Source organism: Vanacampus margaritifer, chromosome 1, assembly GCF_051991255.1.
Source record: "Vanacampus margaritifer isolate UIUO_Vmar chromosome 1, RoL_Vmar_1.0, whole genome shotgun sequence".
NCBI classification, from domain to species: Eukaryota; Metazoa; Chordata; class Actinopteri; order Syngnathiformes; family Syngnathidae; genus Vanacampus; species Vanacampus margaritifer.
In genome coordinates, this window is record NC_135432.1 from 8,811,337 (window position 1) to 8,831,912 (window position 20,576).

Here is a 20,576-nt window from a genome sequence, read left to right on the forward strand (position 1 = left end):
CGTTAGTCGCTCTTGTAGTGTCCGTGGGCCAACTGCATAGTTCCAAGACCAGTGCACACCTCGCTTTCCACAAAAATAAATAAATACATACCTCGCTTTCACAAGGTAAAACTGAAGGTAAATCAAGTTAACAGGAACTTTTAATCTGCCCGTAGTTGGAATGCTGAGACTTCAAAATAAAAGGTACGTCCATGTCAGCGGCCACATCTAAATCATCTTGTGAGTCTAATAAATATCTAAATTTCATGTTAAAATGCATACATCTGCGTGGAAGCTTCCTTTATCTGAGTGTCTTCGAGTAGTTATTAAAGCTCGTTCTGACTTATGTCGGACTTTGAAAGGCAGAAGGAAGTTGGTGTCACTGAGTCACGAATTGTTTTAGATAGTTAGTTGAAGTCTTTAGCTAAAGGCGTTCGGGGACTTCGAGGTAGTTTGGTGGCAACGTCATGTAGTTTATCACACACATTGAAAATTGAGGCGTTTACGTATGTCTCCCCTTTGTTCTTACTTGTTTGGATACCGGACTGCATTTTCCAACACACGTCCTCCGTCATGTTTCTACGCGGGTCTAAAAAGCGACGATCCAATCGCTCGGTAAGTGTTTGCCGTCGATATACATTTGACTTCTGTCACCTCAACACGAAACACGATTTCGCATTCATGTTTTTATTCATTGTTTAAAGTACTTTTAACTGGCACTTGTCATATGAAACTCGCCCTAAAATCCGAAAGTCAACTTTATCCTACCTGGCTTTTGTGCTCTTCTGGAGTCAAATCACCACTTTGAAAAAAGGGTTTTTAAAAGAAAAAAAAGAAAGAAGCAAATTTCGCGTTGATTTGTCATAATTTGTCAGAGAGTTCCACATTTTTTCCGACTTGGGTCATTTTGGATGTTCAAGGTGAGTCTGAAGAGGGGGAAATTACGTCACAGCCTCCAGGGTAGGTTGGGATATTGTAGATGAAATGTGACCTCCTTTATAAAAATAAAAAACATAATTAATAGGCGCCAGGATACTTCCGGGTGACAGAAAGTGATTTGTGACTTCTGACTGACTGACTGACTTGAATTGAGAAAAAAACTTGTTTAATTCATTGGGGTTGTTGCCAGACATAGGCTACCTCAAAGGATGAGTGTTTTTCTTTTTCTTTTCTTCATTTATGAAAAATCTGAATTAATGCGGCCCACCTGTGGGTGATTAGGAGAAATGAAGTGAATGTCATAAATCAGGGGTGCCCATGTCCGATCCTCGAAAGCCCCTATCCAGTTTTTAATTAAATGTCTCCCTCCTCCAACACACCTGATTCATATGATCAGGATTGTTATCACTATCGGGCTTCTGCGAAGCTTGCTGATGAACTGACAATTTGATTCAGGTGTGTTGCATCTAAAACAGGCTGCATAGGGACTCTCGAGGATCGGACTTTGGCGCATCTGTGGTGAAGAGTTGGACAGAAAATTGCAATACTGAGCAGATGTGCAGTAGCCAATGCCATTTGTAAAAATGACAGACTGTGAAGTGTAATTTAAACATCCATCCATCAGGTTTGTGGAAGGCATTTTCTCACATCAGGCATGTACAAAATATTTGCTCGAGTTGTGCAACACAAACAGACATGGCTCGTGTCCATATTAACTTAAGTATGTGCTGTGGGCCCCTACCCAAAGGGATGGTGGGACAGAAATGCCCCCCACGCTGTAGTTTGGACACCCCTGCATTCAATTGTCCATATGTGTCTTGTACCTCAGGATCTGTTGAATTGACGCTCTGCTTTTGTGCAAATCGTTCCATTAGTAGCATTTAAGCAGTTCTTCAATGACGCGGAAAATGACGACACTCGCGTATTAACTCTTTCATTGCCATTGACGACTATAGACGTCAAAAATACATTTTAACTTGGCTGGCAGTGAATGAGTTAATGAGCATCTTCAATATTTAATGCAGTGCACCCATACACACTAGAAAAGAACTTTGGACTCAAACCTGAATCAATTTGTAGCTAACACTGCTTATAGTTAGCTACCTGCTTGTGTCTTTAAGAGGCGGGCCCTGGTGGAATGGCGTGCGATGTTCTCCCATCTGTTTTTGTTAAATTATTGAACATTAAAATGTTAATTTATGAAGGATGTTGTTTATATAAACCTTTTGAGAAAAATAAGTACTTTTTTCACATTATCTGAATAGAAAAAAAAAAAGCAAAGCTTCATCTATTGCATATTTTTAGATCAGGTATACAGATTATCCCATTGAGCAATTGAGCAAACATTAATTTTGCAATTCTTAAACACAATATCGTGCATGTGTTATTTTTGTCCACTTGCAGTTGTAGTATCTTTGTCCTCGAGTGTGTATGGCTTTGAAAGGCGGAGCCTGGTGAGTGACGTGGGTATCAGCGAATGAGCGTGTAGCGTTGGCCCGGCTGTTAGCGTTAGCCGTGTTAGCCGGTGTGCGTTTCGAATGACTTGTGTGAGTTTTGGCCATTGGCAGCTCGTGTAGGAATGTGTTGATTACGTGTTTGTATTCTTACCATTTGTTCAATTCACTTTTTCTTGTAATCAGATTGTTTGCGTTATTCCATTTAGTCGTCGTCATTCAAGCACCGGACAGCGGATGCTGGCAAAGAGACTGTACTCAAGTTTGAGCTTGTTTGGATAAAACGACACATACCCGTGCATGCAGGTCACTCATTGTGCGCACACATTGGAAAATGACAATACAAGGGTGTTCGCTTGGTGTCATTTCATCTGCCGACTCTCTAAACGGCACGTCGGGGGGGAGGAGGACAAAAAACTCTGGTGTCGTGTTTTCAACGTGGGCGGTGTTTTGATCCCGTGGCCATTTACTCCCATTCCCGGCCGTAGTAATGATCAGTTGCTGTGTTGAAAATACACGCGCTTTGTCTTGTGTGCCTCCCAGCCTCAGTTTGAATGCCAGTATTACGAAATAACAACCGCCACCATTCCTACGTTGGTTCCTACGTTGGAGTGCAGCGTGCATTGTTTGCTGACTGACTGACTTACACACAGCAAAGAGATAAATGCAACACCCTTCTGCGTTATTGTGAAGTGGTGGGACTCGATAAATGAAAAACTATCCTAAATAATTGCAGGCTTTGTAATTATGTTTTGATGAAAAAAAAATTTAAAAAAAATTACACAATTAGAATGCCTATTTTTCAGGTTTGGTGAATTCTGAACTTTCAATTCACTTATTTTCAGAACTGTATATTCTCACTTTAAAATTGAATCCAAAATGTTCACTGCATTTACAAACGGATAAAGAAATGTGATTCCAAGTTGCAAACATGCAATTGATGAAAATACACGAGATAGAAGAGACATCAATTCAATTCAAAATGATTTCATTCTTAAAAAAGAAAATAAATGAAAGGACAGAAAGAAGTCAAATTTATACAGTATCTGCCCCTGATCAACACAAAATAAATGACAGCAAGCAGTCAAGACGCATTCAATGTTACAATTACCGTAAACAAAAATAATTCAACAGCATGACCTTATGCTATATATTTTTTTCCAATAATTGTTCTTTTATACATAAAAAAAAAAATAGACAGACTGAAATGATTTAGTTTTATAATCCAGATTGTTCCACAAACTGATTTTCTTTTTTCTTTTCTTTCTGATCTGTTCTATTAAATTTGTTCGGTATTTAGGTTTAGAAAATAAACTGTTCCTCTTAATTTGTACTTACTTTCCCTTTTTTTAATTTTTTTTATTGGTTTGCATCTTAATTGGTAAAATTCCATGATGGGTTTCGTACATTATTTTGAGGCGGTTAAACTCCATCAATTCATTACATTTGACAGCAGCTCTCGCCCCGAGTGCGCTCATTGCGTTTGCGTTTTGCTGGTGCGACTGATAAAGTGCATTGGCAACTGTGGCTCTCCTTTCCCACAAGTAAGGGCATTGCAGTAAATAAGTATACGATTTGAATTGAACTGTTGTAAACTCCAGATTTCTGCGACATAACGGGGATTTCTGCAATTGACAAGTTGATACATTCCGCACCAAAAATCCGCCATCTTGTAAGGGAACTCCATGTTTTTTGTCTTTGTTTTTTATTTTTTTTTAAATCCATACAATACTTTCTGTGCTGCAACCATCAGTGTTACAGTACAAGTATGCACTCATCCAATAAAGGAAAAAACTAAGCAAGTATGTGCAAGTATCTTGTTAAAACCTTACCACACCTCTTTCATTTTATTGCGTTATCTGCTTCCAAGCACCACGTACTGCAATTACAGCGTGACAGTGTATGTTTAGGTAGAAGGGTGAGCAAACAGTTGTTTTACGTGCGTGCATGTTTTGTCCATCGCTAGTGGAAAAACACCCATCAAAGTGCTTACAGTGCTTTTTTTAAGAGGTGTGGCGTTAAATGAACACAACGTATTTATCGCTGCCAATGGCGCGCGCCGGAAATGTAGAATTGGAGGAAAAGAAAGTCGGGAAGGGTGCAGCTCTCATCCTGTGCCTGCTTCCTTCCGGCCAGCTCCAAAACCTGCCTGGCGTGCACACACACACGGGCGCACACACCATAGCTGTAAAGAAGCGGTTTCGCATCGCAATTTGCGAGTAAAAATTTGCATACTGTGCTTAATCAAAACGCATTAGCAAAACTGAGAAGCATATTTTTTTAATTTTTTTTTTACAATAATCCACCAAGATGGTCTAAAAAAAAGCTTCGCCGGGCTGGATATGCTCTTGTCACCTACACACAATTAGCTAGCAACTAGCTAGCTAGCAACAAGCTTCGGCTGGCTAGCTTAAGAGCCAAAACACGTTACGTAAATCAGTATGCATTTTCGTTGATGTACTTCACTTAATAAAAAACTGGACTAAAATCTATGGACATTTTAGTTCATGAAGAAAAATGAGACAAAAATATTTAGATTTTGTAAACTCACGTCACTGTGACGCTGTCATGTGGCACACAGTGACTCACTCCCTTTCAAATCTGCAGCCGTGGGTGCAACATGCACAAACACATGGGACAGAAAGGACGTGGATTCATGGTGAACGGTTAAAAAAAAAAAGTTAATTATTATGTAACATTAATCCAACCGCTATAACGTTCCAAAAATAATGTTAATCCAAATGCTAACTAATGCTTGCTAACTAGCTAATAGCATGGAGCCATATAGTAGCCACTTGTTGATATACTGTAATTGTGTGTGAAGTTGTTTTTTATCAAAAATTTGCCAGAAAATTTCATGTGAAATAGTTTTAGATCCAAAATGTTCAACATTATCTGCTGACAAAAAAATATACAGGGGTAAAATGACTGACGTGACTAAAACTAGACAAATTAAATTATGTTTTCTTGGACTAAAATAAAGACTAAAATGCTAGATTTATAATTGACTAAAAAAGGACTAAATAAAAACGGGTGGTTGACGAACAATGATAAAAACTAACAAGCAGGATTGAAACTGGACTAAAACTGTGACTTTTTTTTTTTTTTTTTTTTTTAAAGGTGGACAAAATTAACACTACTGTAGAGGAGCAAATACGCTTTACGCATATTGTGTGCGCCACTGCCACCTACTGTAGTGGAAGTGCAATTACACTCCACATTGTGCGGAAACGCGAGCGGCTGCCCTCGTGTCCCGGCAAGCGTCCAGAGCGATGCTTGGTGGGAAACCATGTGAGCTGAGCTTCTTGTTCCCGGCAGGAGGAAGAGGACCCGGACAGCGGGCAGCCCTGCATGCGCTGCGGAGACCAGTGCCCCGGCTTCCACGTCCACGGATGGAGGTATGAGCTGAAGGAGCTTCGACTGATTGTGACGTTGCCGGGCCCCCTTGGCACGAAGTGTATTTCTTACTCACGAGGTCACACGACCTCTTTGTGTTTTTTGTTGCTTGCGTGAAAATGCAGTTATCCGCAATGACCCTGACCCAGATTTTTTTTGAACATCTGGAGTTTAATGTGTTCTGTTTTTATGAGTTAATGACAGCAACTTTTTGCTACAGTAGCAATCATCTGTGCATGATTCATAAATTATATACATATTAATATCATTACTCAAATAGCATAATTGCCATATAGCAAAAAAAAAAAAAAAACATGCATTATTTGATTGAGAAAAAAATCCACATTGGTAGTGTGCATGTATGTTCCAAATCTGTTTCTGTGGAGTTTATAACACATTTCCCCATTTGCAGTTCCTCCTCATATCTTTAAAACTTTAATATATAAAGCAACCTTTAATATTATGTAACAAGAATGGATGAATTGTCGCTTAACCGGATAATTATCAACAGCAGCCCTCGCTGAATGCCGCATGCCTAAAAGTGTCATGTTGTTCCATTACAGTGCTATTGTTTACTATTGTCACAGTTGAAATCAGCTTAACGATGATCTGCCTTCCCGTTAAGAGCAGATATACGCGTTAGTCATAATCATGGCCATTGCGAGTGCTGTAAGTAATGGCCATGATGTCTGCATTTCTCTTAATGGAGCAGCACGCTACACTACAGCTGTTGTTTTCCAGTGAGATAGCGTCACTGTTAGCTTGTAGCATATTGACAACGGAAAACAGTTATGCCATCTGACCTTTCCCGCGGAAATGCTTAATGCCTTGTCGTCCATAAGGTCCATTTGTTTGAGAGTTAGGTAAGCAGGTGAAAGACAACGAAGAGGGATAGAGTTGATAGCATGAACAAAGATACATTATTTGTATCATTTCTACGGTAGCCGCAACCAATTAGCCACGGCTGCCACATTTGTAGCATAACTTATCCGTGATGGAATGTTACCATAACACACATTTTTATCAATTTGAAGTTTTATTTTTTGGAATCTACAATCAATTAAAAAAAAAAAAATCAAAGAGGTGATTGATTAGTTAACATACCCCGTTGAGCAGAAATGTTCATGCTAATGCTAATTCTGCATCACTTCTTAATCCTCGGAAACTTGACATCCCTTCGCCCCAGCTTGTGTTTGCTATTAGCGTCTTATTACTAGTTAGCAAGCGAGAAATGTCACAAGATAGTCGGAGAGATACGTTCACACAGATCACTTAACAGTACTAAAGTAGTGTACAGCTGTTGTGTTGTACTTACAGATGAAACAACCAATATGACCTCTTTAAAAAAAAATAATAATAATAATTGCTAGCTCTTCTCTCTCTTTAGGGACTTCCTAGCAAAGTTGCACTCCATTTTTCCCAGCTGTCCAGGTTGTTCATGGAATGATTTAAACCTACCAATTAGCAAGGTGTGCGCATTACTGAATCTATATTGGGTCCCAAACTTGATGTTTTCCCCCCATGTCATGTCTGGGGCTCCATAACGGATGGTGTAATATTATAGAGAACACTTTTTGGACAGATCACATGCAGCTTTAGCATCATAAATTGAAAAACGAGGGTGACCGAATGACTAAAGACCTCAGAGGCTTGGGGCAATTGTATTTTCCCTCTTTAACCAGTTTAGATTCTGATCATCCAAGGGAGTGTAGCTCAGCTGCTGCCGCTGGCTGTGATCCATCTTGCTCATGCTGCTCTGGTCAGCAACGAGCCAATTGAGTTACTTTTACCCACAGTCCCCCCCACAAGTCTTAACAGTCGCCATCATTATTGCTATGTCACAAATTTGGCAGCAGAGCGACCCTGCTGTTTCTTTGGACCAGATCTAAGGGAGATGCCAACCATCTTAACTCAATCTCAGGAGGCGGCCATTTTGTCACTTGCTGTTGACTGAAAATGACATTACAGTTGCTCAGGGCTCAGATAGCAACCAATCACAGCTCACCTGTTTTCTTTTCCCTTCTCCTCTCTAATGTGGCTACAACTTAACAGTGTATTAGACCGCGTGGAACCACACTGCCCCTAAGTGGCCAAATCGGGTACAGCACGAACAGCGTTCCAAATAAAGGCACACACAGACAAAGGCAAGACAGTATAAAATAATTTCAATAAAATCGATTTTGGGACATTTAAAATCGATTCTGAATCGTACTTATGAGAATCGATTTTATGGCACACCCCTAATAAAATTGAGGATTTCGCATCTTAACTCATATTCCACGAACGCAATATTAATCAGAATGCCGTGTTTAAACTAATGGGGGTGCATACAACATATTACTGTAAAGAAACTTTTTGGGTTGACTTCCCCTTTAAATGAATACCTATCAAAACCAAAAGTTTCCTTGTGAAGACTTTTTGATCCTGTGTTTGTATTAAATGCAATTAGAAGATTAACTTGGCACAGAAGATAAAAGGTTGCACTGTGTTCAAATATTTGTTCCTTGAAGGATTTTTTTTACAACCATAGATGCTGATTCTGTTCATAACTTTTATGGACAGAATTTCTAGGCGTAGCCGAGGCGTTGAGGGGGTCCGGTTTGGTGGCCTCAGCATTGCTTCTCTGCTTTTTGCAGATGATGCGGTGCTATTGGCTTCATCAAGCCGTGACCTCCAGCTCTCACTGGAGCGGTTCGCAGCCGAGTGTGAAGCGGTTGGGATGAGGATCAGCACCTCCAAATCCGAGACCATGGTCCTCAGTCGGAAAAGGGTGGAGTGCCCTCTCCGGGTCGGGGAGGAGGTCCTGCCCCAAGTGGAGGAGTTCAAGTATCTTGGGGTCTTGTTTACGAGTGAGGGTAGGTTAGAGCGGGAGATCGACAGGCGGAACGGTGCAGCGTCTGCAGTGATGCGGACGCTGTATCGGTCCGTTGTGGTGAAGAAGGAGCTGAGCCGAAAGGCAAAGCTCTCGATTTACCGGTCGATCTACGTTCCTACCCTCACTTATGGTCACGAGCTGTGGGTCGTGACCGAAAGAACAAGATCCCGGATACAAGCGGCCGAAATGAGTTTCCTCCGCAGGGTAGCCGGGCTCTCCCTTAGAGATAGGGTGAGAAGCTCGGTCATCCAAGAGGGACTCAGCGTCGAGTCGCTGCTCCTCCACGTTGAGAGGAACCAGTTGAGGTGGCTCGGGCATCTGGTTCGGATGCCTCCTGGACGCCTCCCTGGGGAGGTGTTCCGGGCATGTCCTACCGGCAGGAGGCCCCGGGGACGACCCAGGACACGCTGGAGAGACTATGTCTCTCGGCTGTCCTGGGAACGCCTTGGGGTCCCGTTGGATGAGCTGGCTGAAGTGGCTGGGGAGAGGGAAGTCTGGGCTTCCCTGCTAAAGCTGCTGCCCCCGCGACCCGACCCCGGGATAAGCGGAAGAAGACGGACGGACGGACGGACGGACGGACGGACGGACCATAGATGCTATTCCTATGACGTTTTCCATTATGTGTTAGCACTAAGCTAGCAGACTTTTTAAAGCAAAGTTATTTGGCCTTTTGAAATCCACAGGGTGTAATTATGTTTTCAGTAAGCCTCATCTGGGATTTTAATGTTTGAGGTGGTGGAGATTACCCGTACTTTTGTTCATTCAAAAATGGATCCTATTTCCCCATGAAGCGCATAAAGTGTCCTGTTGAAAGCTTGTCGGACTTAGCAACAGTCTGCACGACGAGGCAGGTGTGAGCCAAAAGTCTGTTGCGTAGCTGAAAGTCGCTTTCATCACTTGGAGGAGGATGACCGTGCGGTCTCCGGCTGTTTCCTTACACGCACCTACACGCGCGCGTCCTGTTTTGCCAACGATGACATGCTGCATGGTCCAGGTGCTGTGTAACAAGCAGATCACGTTCTGCCAAGAACAACTACAGTGGTGCCTTGAGAGACGAGTTTCATTCACAACGCTGAACACATCTCAAATCTTTCAGTACTGACTTGAATGGAAATGCCATTAATGCGTTGCAGCCTCCCAAAATAACCAACAAAATGTTTGTAATCTGTTTTTTATGAAGATGAATAGCATTCTCAGATATTGTACATCATACAGTGACATAATGATGTCTAACTTTAATGTGATTACATAAGTAAATTTAAAAAAAAAAGTAACCTCATTTTTTACTTTGTTTCAATGGACATTGCGCTGCTTCTTCTGGTGTGCACGCCTTGTCCACATGGGGGCAGTATAATACAACCACACAGATATACATGGGTCTTTAGCTTTGTCGTTCTTTGCAGAGGATCAAAAATATGTCTGAGTAGTTGTATCTGTCTACATGTTGCTCCACTGATTTTTTTTTTTTTTTTTTAAATGTGAGTTGCTTAAATTATTATAACGCATATAACCCATCTATGGCATTTCCCTATTATGTAAGCAACAAATTAGCCATAGGACTGCTCATAATACATGCAACTTGTAAGTCGAGTCACTCGTATATCAAGGCAGCACGGTAGCTCACATCAGGCGTTCTCAAACTTTTCAGGACCAGAATTAGTTTTTCTCCCTTGTGACATCTAATGTAGAAGTTTGAATTTCACAGGTGTGAAACCGTCTTCCACCTGCCTGTTGGAAAACGTACTTGACTAATATACTCGTTGGTGGCAGTAAATGGTTGAATTCCTGTTGATGAACGTAAACGTCCACAATAGTGAATGATTTGATGATTGGCCCAAAGCTAAAGTAGGGAGGAGAAATTAGATCTGCGTGTCTGTGTTATTAGTGCATCAGTTCCCACTACTTCACAAAATAATAACACCTCATTCATCTGCAATTATTTTGCGGATCGCCAAGACACGGACCCCAGTTTGAGAAGCTCTGCCTTAAAGCGTATTCTCTTATTAAGCAGAATGGAAATGCTTCTGTGCCGCTGATTTTAGTATGTGCCGGGATAAAGCCGCTTTATGCCAACTCGTACCAGCTGGCAGCCTCTTACACAACAGAGATGTCCATGCAATACTTTATGCCACATGGTCGCCCCCCCCGCGCAACACAATAACACCCTTACGTCTCTGTCTGGCCGCAAACGAGCCCACCCGCCCGGCAACAGATGTGGAGTCCAAGGACACGGCTGAGAGGGAGATTACGGCTCCCATCTTCTCCCCTCTGGCTTAGGCCACTGACCTGATTTTCCCGCCTGTTTGGGACTCAAATGAGGGGACTTTGTGCCCTTAATGCAAAGTGGGATGTTGGTGGGAAAACAAGTCGGGATCTCTGCGCTTCACTTTTGGTCGATGATGGGATTAAAATCAAATTTAGTCGTCGTGCGGGAACTGCGAATTAAACCAACCGTCGCTCGATTGCACACGTGTAACACGGCTGAGCTATACTGAACAAATTGACTGTGCTGGAGGAAAAAAAAGAAAACTTTAACCCTGGAGAACCCAAGAACCCTTTTCTTCTTTGGAAAATTATGAATTATACATTAAATGACTGCTATAAGTTCACTGAACACCAAAATATATGTTTTTTCAATTTTAACCCTTTTTTTTAACTAGCTCAGAGTTGCTAATTTATCAAAATATATTTATAAAACATAAACCCTAGGCATTCTGCAACGTGATATGAAATAGATTAGAACATATACAACAAATAGAACACAATTTTACCATCTGATGGTTTGCTGAGAAGATGGTTTTTTTTGGATTGATTTCCAGCTCAACAAAACAGCATGTTGTCAGCCATCTTGTCACCACCACTCTGGCTCATGTAAGTGCAATATTCATCCACTAGATGGCCCCATGCAGGGGTCAGAAGTGGCACTCTGGACTTTTCAAGTTAAATTTGTAAAAAAAAGAAAAGAAAAAAAAAGGTCTTTGTTATTTGAGTAGCAGAATTTATAGGGGCCAAATTTGACCCCGTGGGTTCTCCAGGGTTAATTCACTCATTCTTCCACATCCCACTCGTGGGAACCCATGTGCGTATGACTAAATAAAGTAAGAGCAGCACGGTGAGAAGATGTTATTGACGTGCATCCCGGTGCCGTTGCGTCCGCAGGAAGATCTGCGTGCACTGCAAGTGCGTGCGGGAGGAGCACGCCGTGCGCTCGATGCCGGGCCAGCTGGAGAAGATGATGACCAAGCTGGTGTCAGACTTCCAGAGGCACTCCATCTCCGACGATGACTCGGGCTGCGCCTCTGAGGAATACGCCTGGGTTCCGCCCGGCCTTAAACCCGAGCAGGTGAGACGAGAATTGGAAAGAAGAAATCTTCAAACCCTTTCTTAAAGTTGGTTTCAAGGCACCATTCCTTTTTTTTTTTTTTTTTTTTAAACCAACTTTCCTCCAAGTACTTCCAGGCTATCTTACTCAGATAGGATAGAAAAGGAAAGTTCCAGTAGTTGTGGAAACCTCAGTCTCCTTGGCTGACCCCTCATTTTATTTCTAATTCTAATCTCAACCCAGTCATTGTATTCAGACAGCAACCGGGTTTGACTCTCTTTAGGCTGCTTGCTTTAAATGTTTTTGCTTGCGTCATCTCAACATTCTGTTTCTGCCGTGTTGTTTCAGTGAAAAAAGTATTTTTCGGTGAGCACATTTTCAGTACTCGTATGTTGAGGTACTACTGTACAGTATATCTATTTGGAGACCTTTTGCTTATTGTTCCAAACATTTGAAACTGATTCTAATGTGATTCATTGTGATTACAAGTCCTCTAAAATCTTTTTTTTTTTTTTATCAATGAAATACCTTTTTTTCTGTGAATACTGCCTTGCAGGTTTACCTGTGTTTTGCCAGTTTTTGTTTTTTTTTAACCAGTTTTTTTTCTGTGAATACACTTGTCTACCTTGCAGGTTTACCTTTATTTTTAGCAGTTTTTTTAACCAGTTTTTTTTCTGAATACACTTGTCCGCCTTGTAGGTGTAACTGTATTTTTACCAGTTTTTTTTTTTGTTTGTTTGTTATTATTATTATTATTACCACAATTTTTGTGTGAATACATTTGTCTGCCTTGCAGGTTTACCTTTATTTTTACCAGTTTTTTTTCTGAATACACTTGTCCGCCGTGTAGGTGTAACTGTATTTTTATCAGGATTTTTTTTTGTTTGTTTGTTATTATTATTATTATTACCACAATTTTTGTGTGAATACATTTGTCTGCCTTGCAGGTTTACCTTTATTTTTACCAGTTTTTTTTCTGAATACACTTGTCCGCCGTGTAGGTGTAACTGTATTTATCCCCAGTTTTTTTTTTGTTTGGTTGTTGTTATTATTATTATTACCACAATTTTTGTGTGAATACATTTGTCTGCCTTGCAGGTTTACCTTTATTTTTACCAGTTTTTTTTTCTGAATACACTTGTCCACCGTGTAGGTGTAACTGTATTTTTACCAGTTTTTTTTTGTTTGTTATCATTATTATTATTATTATTATTATTATTATTATTATTACCACAATTTTTGTGTGAATACATTTGTCTGCCTTGCAGGTTTACCTTTATTTTTACCTTTTTTTTTTCTGAATACACTTGTCCGCCGTGTAGGTGTAACTGTATTTTTACCAGGATTTTTTTTTTGTTTGTTTGTTATTATTATTATTATTATTATTACCACAATTTTTGTGTGAATACATTTGTCTGCCTTGCAGGTTCACCTTTATTTTTACCAGTTTTTTTTTCTGAATACACTTGTCCGCCGTGTAGGTGTAACTGTATTTATCCCCAGTTTTTTTTGTTTGTTTGTTTGTTATTATTATTATTATTATTACCACAATTTTTGTGTGAATAAATTTGTCTGCCTTGCAGGTTTACCTTTATTTTTACCAGTTTTTTTTTCTGAATACACTTGTCCGCCGTGTAGGTGTAACTGTATTTATCCCCAGTTTTTTTTGTTTGTTTGTTTGTTATTATTATTATTATTATTACCACAATTTTTGTGTGAATACATTTGTCTGCCTTGCAGGTTTACCTTTATTTTTACCAGGTTTTTTTTCTGAATGCACTTGTCCGCCGTGTAGGTGTAACTGTATTTCTCCCCAGTTTTTTTTTTGTTTGTTTGTTATTATTATTATTACCACAATTTTTGTGTGAATACATTTGTCTGCCTTGCAGGTTTACATGTATTTTTACCAGTTTTTTTTTCTGAATACACTTGTCCACCGTGTAGGTGTAACTGTATTTTTACCAGTTTTTTTTTGTTTGTTATTATTATTATTATTATTATTATTATTACCACAATTTTTGTGTGAATACATTTGTCTGCCTTGCAGGTTTACATGTATTTTTACCAGTTTTTTTTCTGAATACACTTGTCCGCCGTGTGGGTGTAACTGTATTTATCCCCAGTTTTTTTTGTTTGTTTGTTTGTTATTATTATTATTATTATTATTACCACAATTTTTGTGTGAATACATTTGTCTGCCTTGCAGGTTTACCTTTATTTTTACCAGGTTTTTTTTCTGAATGCACTTGTCCGCCGTGTAGGTGTAACTGTATTTCTCCCCAGTTTTTTTTTTTGTTTGTTTGTTATTATTATTATTACCACAATTTTTGTGTGAATACATTTGTCTGCCTTGCAGGTTTACATGTATTTTTACCAGTTTTTTTTTCTGAATGCACTTGTCCGCCGTGTAGGTGTAACTGTATTTATCCCCAGTTTTTTTTTGTTTGTTTGTTATTATTATTATTATTACCACAATTTTTGTGTGAATACATTTGTCTGCCTTGCAGGTTTACATGTATTTTTTCCCAGTTTTTTAATTTTAATTTTTATTTTTTTCACACGTTTTTTTTTCCCATTTTTGGTGAATACACTTGTCCACCTTGCAGGTTTACCTGTTTTTTTAACCAGTTTTTTTTCTGAATACACTCTTCTGCCTTGTAGGTTTTACCTGTATTTATTTATTTTTTTACCATTTCCCCCCCTTTTTTTGTAAATACACTTGTCTGCCTTGCAGGTTCCAATTTATTTGTACCTGTTTTTTTAACCAGTTTATTTTCTGAATAAATTCGTCTGCCTTGTAGGTTTACCTGTATTTTTACCTCCTTTTTTTTTTTTTTTTTTACTATTTCCCCCCCTCTACCTTGCAGGTCTACCAGTATTTCCGCAACTTGCCAGAGGACAGGGTGCCCTTTGTGAACAGTGTGGGGGAACGACACCGGATCAAACAGCTGCTGCACCAACTTCCTGCGCATGACAGTGAGGTAACATCAATCTGACATGATTAATTTCTATCACTTTCTCAAAATGAGACCTCAAAAGTGCGGAAACCTGCGTGGGATGAAACTTTTTTTTCTTTCTTTCAGTAGCTTAGTTGTCATACGGGTGTGAAGAAAAGCTAACTATTTTTTGAAAAAAGTAAAGTAAAATTACCCAATAGACATGTAAGAGAGAAGAAGTCTCAGAAAATTTTGCATGGCATTAAACTGGATGTTTTTGTTGTTGTTTTTTTGTTTGACTTGTGAGATATTTTCCAGATGCACTGCATTGAGCTTTTGTAGCGTTTGATTTCGCAGGACACAACAGTGTACTTGGAGCGGTGATGCATGTGATTTCATGTTGCGTTCCTCTCACAGCCGCACTACTGCAGCTCGCTAAACGAGGAGGAGAAGCGGGAGTTGCGTTTGTTCAGCCAGCAGAGGAAACGAGACAATGTGGGCCGAGGCGTTGTCAGGCTCTTCCCCGTCACCATGAACGGAGCCGTCTGCAAACAGGTAGAGCGGCATTTTTATTTTATGCTCATAGATAAAAATGTAGCAGCTTATGTATTTTCTGGCTCCCAGTTGTCAATATTTTTTTGTTATTAATAATGATGAATTCTTAAATGATTTGATTTATTTTCTACTGCATTCCTATAAAATCTTAATGTCCCATCACTGGTGAGCTACTTTTAGAACAGGCTACTTTTTTAGCATTAGCATTAGCATTCCTATGTGAGAGCGACCACAGAAGGCTAAAATGCCTCCCGCTGAACAAACACCTTGTGCTTCGCCCCCCCCCCCCCCCCCCCCCCCAGTGTGGCCGAAAGATCAGCGGCGGCGACATGGCGGTGTTCGCCAGCCGGGCGGGGAACGGCACTTGTTGGCACCCACAGTGTTTCCAGTGCGCCTGCTGCCACGAGCTGCTGGTCGACCTCATCTACTTCTACCACGACGGACGCATCTATTGCGGCCGGCATCACGCTGAGAGGCTCAAGCCCCGATGTCAGGCCTGCGATGAGGTGACGCAATGCCAAATTTTGAGGACATTTGCACTCAAGTTTCAATCGCACTTAGGAAATGATTTTTGAAAATGATTGAATTCAAATTTTTTCCCCTCTCAATAATGTGATTGTGATTTCATATTTTTCAAGATCCTTTAAATGAATCTGTATTACATTAACCAATATCAGATTTACTATACAATTGAAGGTTTTGGTTGTCTTACACTAAAATAATGGCATTTGAACTGAATTTATGCGAAACCTATCTAGAAAATATGTCAATAAATCCACAAACATACAGTACAGTAAAGCCGCCGTTGTCAATGCTCGACCAAAATGAAGCATTTTTTTTCCCAGCCTTTGCATTTTGAAAATTGCTACATTGCGATGCCAATTTCAGTTCCATGAATTGTTCAGCCCTACAACGTAGCGATTTCATTTCATTGTAGTAACCCGAGGCCTGTTTCTTTGTGCTCTCTTTGTGCTGCAATCCAAGATCATTTTTGCAGACGAATGCACAGAGGCAGAAGGAAGGTTCTGGCACACGAAGCACTTCAGCTGTTTTGAGTGCGAGGCAGCGCTGGGCGGTCAGCGCTACATCATGCGAGAGTGCCGGCCTTACTGCTGCTCCTGCTACGAGTCCCTCTACGCCGAGTACTGTGACACCTGCGGGGGTCAAATAGGTACCAATAGAAAAAGGTTTCCAATGATGAACTGCGTGTAGCAAACGCTGGGCTATTTGTGGTTTGCTATTCGCGTCTGCAACAGGTGAAAATCTGCATTGTTGTGGCAAACAACTTTTATGATGAATAAAGGTCTTGTTAGTACACCGCCCAACATATTGGCAAAAAACATGATTAACTCATTCACTGCCATTGATGGCTATAGACGTTAAAAATTCCTTTTTAGCCATTTCTATTAGTTTAACATTTTTTCCCACTTTTGTCAACAAGAGTATGAAAACCTGGGGAAAAAAATATTGTACATTTAGAACAGAAATAAAATTTGCGATTGTCAGTTAACTAGTGAAGTCATACGATTAATTCTGATTTAAAAAAAAAAAAAATCACCTGACGCCCCTAATTTTTTAATAATCTTTTCTTTAAAAAAAAAAGATTATTAAAAATAAAAATAAAATAATTCAAATTACATAAATAAATTAATTCATTAAAAAAAAAAAAAGAAGAAAAGATTATTAATGGCATGACTTCACTAGTTAACTCACGATTAATCATACATTTTATATCTGTTCTAAATGTAAAACAAATTTTTTTTAGGTTTTCATACTCAACAACAACAAAAACTTAACAAAACTGGAAACAAATGTTAAACTAATATAAATAGTTCTAATGGATTTTTGACATCTATAGCCGTCAATGGCAGTGAATGAGTTAATATTACATTTGTGGAATATGCGTTATGAAGCAAAATCCCGCCGTTTTTATCCATCTGAGGGATCGGCCATTTGCTGTCGACTGATGATGACATCACAGTTGCTCAGGGCAACGACCAATCACAGCTTACTTGTTTTCTGAAGCTGAGCTGTGATTGGTTGTTACCTGAGCAACTGTGATGTCATCTTCAGTTTGACAGCAAGAGGCAAAATGGCCGCCCCCTCAGATGGATAAAAAAAATGGGTGGATCTGGCTGCTAAATTCATATTCCACAAACACAATATTAACCAGAATATCGTATTTAGACTAGTGGGCGCTGCATAGAACATATTATTGTCAAGAATCTTTGGGAGGTCGACTTCCCTTTAAGAGTGGATGTGATCGGACTAGCCGAAGCTAACAAAGCTAATCGCTATTCTCATCCACCGCCATCTTATTTTCAGACATTTAGTCCGGCACAGACATGTGAAAACCGCAACGCCTTGTTGTCCGGACATTTCGTTGCTCTACTGAACATTAAAGGCCTTTTCACACTGCACTTAGCATGGTGCAGCGTGCCAAATGTACTGTAGAAGTTTGTGTGTTTTTTTTTAGTTGGGTGCTGGAATGGAATTTCCATTCTTTGCAGTAGGGAAAGATGATTTAAGTTAAGAGTATCGTCAAAGTAGCAATGTATTCATTTTTTCTGTAACTGATAAATAGCAATGACTGTGCCCTAGAAGCAAATCCAAACCTATCTGTGTGTTTCCATTTTTTTTTTTTTCTTGCTCCCCCAAATGACCAAAATACCATTGCAGGCATCGGCCAGAGCCAGATGACGTACGAGGGTCAACGCTGGCACGCGGCCGAGTTTTGTTTCTGCTGCGCCCGTTGCCGCCTGCCTCTGCTGGGTCGCCCCTTCCTGCCCCGACGGGGTCTCATCTTCTGCTCCAGGGCCTGTTCGCTCGGGGAGGACCCCGACAACTCGGACTCCTGCGACTCGGCCCTCCACAGCCGACCTTTTCAGCAAACACGCGGCGGGCCGGCCCGGCCACGCCAGAGACTGCAATGCGGTTCCCCGTTACAACCACTAGAGGGCGTAAACCCCATTATTGGTATTAAGTATTAAAGCCTTGAGGCTATTGAAGCTTTCAACGTAGTGCTAAACCGAAAAGAAAATAATCAGGTCGATTCCTTGATGTTCACATTTTTTTTCTTAGGTGTCAGCTGTTCGACTCCAGGTGAAAACGGAGTCGGTTCCCCTGTTGATGTTGGTCATCCAAGAGGCTCCTATTCACCGCTCCCGCACATCCATCGAGGAAGCGGCCTCAGGCACTCTTGGCCCCGCAACCTTCCACATTACACTTTGCTGCCAGACGACGGCAAGATCAAACCACCTGCTGGCGACCTTTTAAATGGACATTCCGCACATCCTCCGCCAAGTCTCTGTTCTAGAGGAACTTCAACCGGTCAAGACTGTAGGAATTGGGTGGAAAAAAACAATAAAGTCATGAAAGGTGATCATCGTTAAGCACGGCAAGTCGTCACTCACAAATATTTGTTTGAAGCCTCGTCTGATTTTCTCGTCCAGACGCTCTCCAGACGACGACGTTAGACACCGACGCATATCCCGAACCCCCTCCGCTCCCCGTCAAATCTCGAGACCTCACGGTGCAGGACTCATCCACTTGGACCGCCCCCCAGCCAGAGGACGGCCCGCCCAGCTCGCCGCCCCCGCTTTCTCGAAGCGGGGCGGCGAGGGTCAGCTTCCGAGAACCGATCAGCAGCAGCTACTCTGTCGAGGAGGATGAGGAAGAGGAGCAGCGGGAGGAGCCGCAAGAAAATGACGACAGCCCTCAGGAGGAAGACGAGGTGGAAGGAGGGTTCGGACGCAGGCTGCATCTGCAGAAAGGAATCCCACCAGAGATGGATCTGCTGGGTAAGATGCCGTTTGGCGCGGGGTGTACCTTCCAGATTTACTTTTATAGGTGGCAATCTCTACTGATCAGATTTTTAAAAAATAAATAAATTAATTAATAGTTTTACTGCCAGTTTTTAACTTCACTGGTATGTTTTCAATCTTTAACATTCATATTATTCACTCTGAGTACATTTCTTTGTCTGTGTTTCTTCGTGTTGACCAGACGGCTCTTACCAGAAACGGAGTCGTTACCGCGTTTCACCCGACCCCTCCGGCCTCCCCCCGACCTCAGCCGGTCGTTGGCAGGTCGAACGCCCTCGCTTGGACACAGCGGAGGGTCGAGGCGAGAGAGAAAGCCACGCCCCCTCGCCCGTCCTGCAGTCGAGGTCGGGCCGGCGCGGGCACGAAGACTCGTGCTCCACGTGCTCGTCTTCGTCCGACTCTGAGCAGGAGGGCTTCTTCCTGGGGCAGCCCATCCCGCTGCCGCCGCAGCTGCGGAGGGATCCAGCTGAAAGACGAGCAGAAGAAGAAGAGGAGCAGCCGCCTCGATGGGGAGTGAGGGACAGTTTCAGACGCAAGCGTCCTCACAGTCTCGGTGCTACGGATAAAGATAAAAATTGCTCGGTCTCTTGACGCTTCACGCTTCTGAGGTTTGGGGTTTGAATCTTTGTCTGCAGGTTAGGAGAAAAGCCACACAAGCATGGCTCCCTGACGCCAGTCATCAGAAAAGGCACCAAAAAAAATCAGTTCTTCTGATTTTGCTATTTATAGGTATACAGTACTGTATGTTGATGTAAAAATCAACATTTTTTGCATTATTTAACAAAATACTGACATCATAATGTGTTTATTTGCACGAATGCTTTTAAAACCCAAAAAAAGAGCTGTTTTTTGTGGCGGGAGCTGTATATTTTTGGACAAAGTCATTATTAGTGCCATTGTTATGCACAGACAAGAATATATTACACTTTTTTTTTTTTAAAGAAAAGAAAAAAACTGTGGTGCGCCGATCAATCGAATTGGCCTGAAATAGTACGTGATCAGCGTATGTTTATCTGGCTTTCATTGCCGATCACCAACAACAATTACCCCAAAGCTCGTACTTTGTAACCTGCAGCCAACTATAGAGTCCAGCCTGTATGCAATGTGGCGTCCCCTCCTACTTTCTATAGCACTGCGCGTTACACACCAAACCAGTAACTGAATCATAATTTTTGTGAATTTTCTACACTGTTTCATTTTGAACGTCCTGCTTTTGTATAATAAACTGATGGAAATTTTGATGTTTTTTTTTTTTTTTAATCAGATGAATCAATCCCCCCCAAAAAAATCATTATT

General features: G+C 41.1%; 1 protein-coding gene across 1 annotated transcript; it reads left to right on the forward strand.

The window, feature by feature from the left end:
- Positions 1-373: 373 nt before the first annotated feature.
- Positions 374-20,519, forward strand: prickle3 (prickle homolog 3). Its single transcript, XM_077569593.1, has 11 exons — positions 374-594; positions 5,691-5,770; positions 11,803-11,986; positions 14,833-14,946; positions 15,319-15,456; positions 15,759-15,962; positions 16,441-16,627; positions 18,136-18,432; positions 18,538-18,834; positions 18,909-19,256; positions 19,462-20,519. The coding sequence occupies exons 1-11, from the start codon at positions 553-555 to the stop codon at positions 19,869-19,871; spliced, it is 2,301 nt and encodes a 766-aa protein (XP_077425719.1). The 5' UTR covers positions 374-552; the 3' UTR covers positions 19,872-20,519.
- The last annotated feature ends 57 nt before the right edge of the window (positions 20,520-20,576 follow it).

What these genes read in the sequence shown, in the direction of transcription:
- prickle3 (XM_077569593.1), top strand. Translation starts at nt 553, where the DNA reads ATGTTTCTACGCGGGTCTAAAAAGCGACGATCCAATCGCTCG. An exon ending in AGCGACGATCCAATCGCTCG is followed by an intron (nt 595 to 5,690) that starts GTAAGTGTTTGC and finishes TGTTCCCGGCAG; the next exon opens with GAGGAAGAGGACCCGGACAG. An exon ending in TTCCTGCGCATGACAGTGAG is followed by an intron (nt 14,947 to 15,318) that starts GTAACATCAATC and finishes TTCCTCTCACAG; the next exon opens with CCGCACTACTGCAGCTCGCT.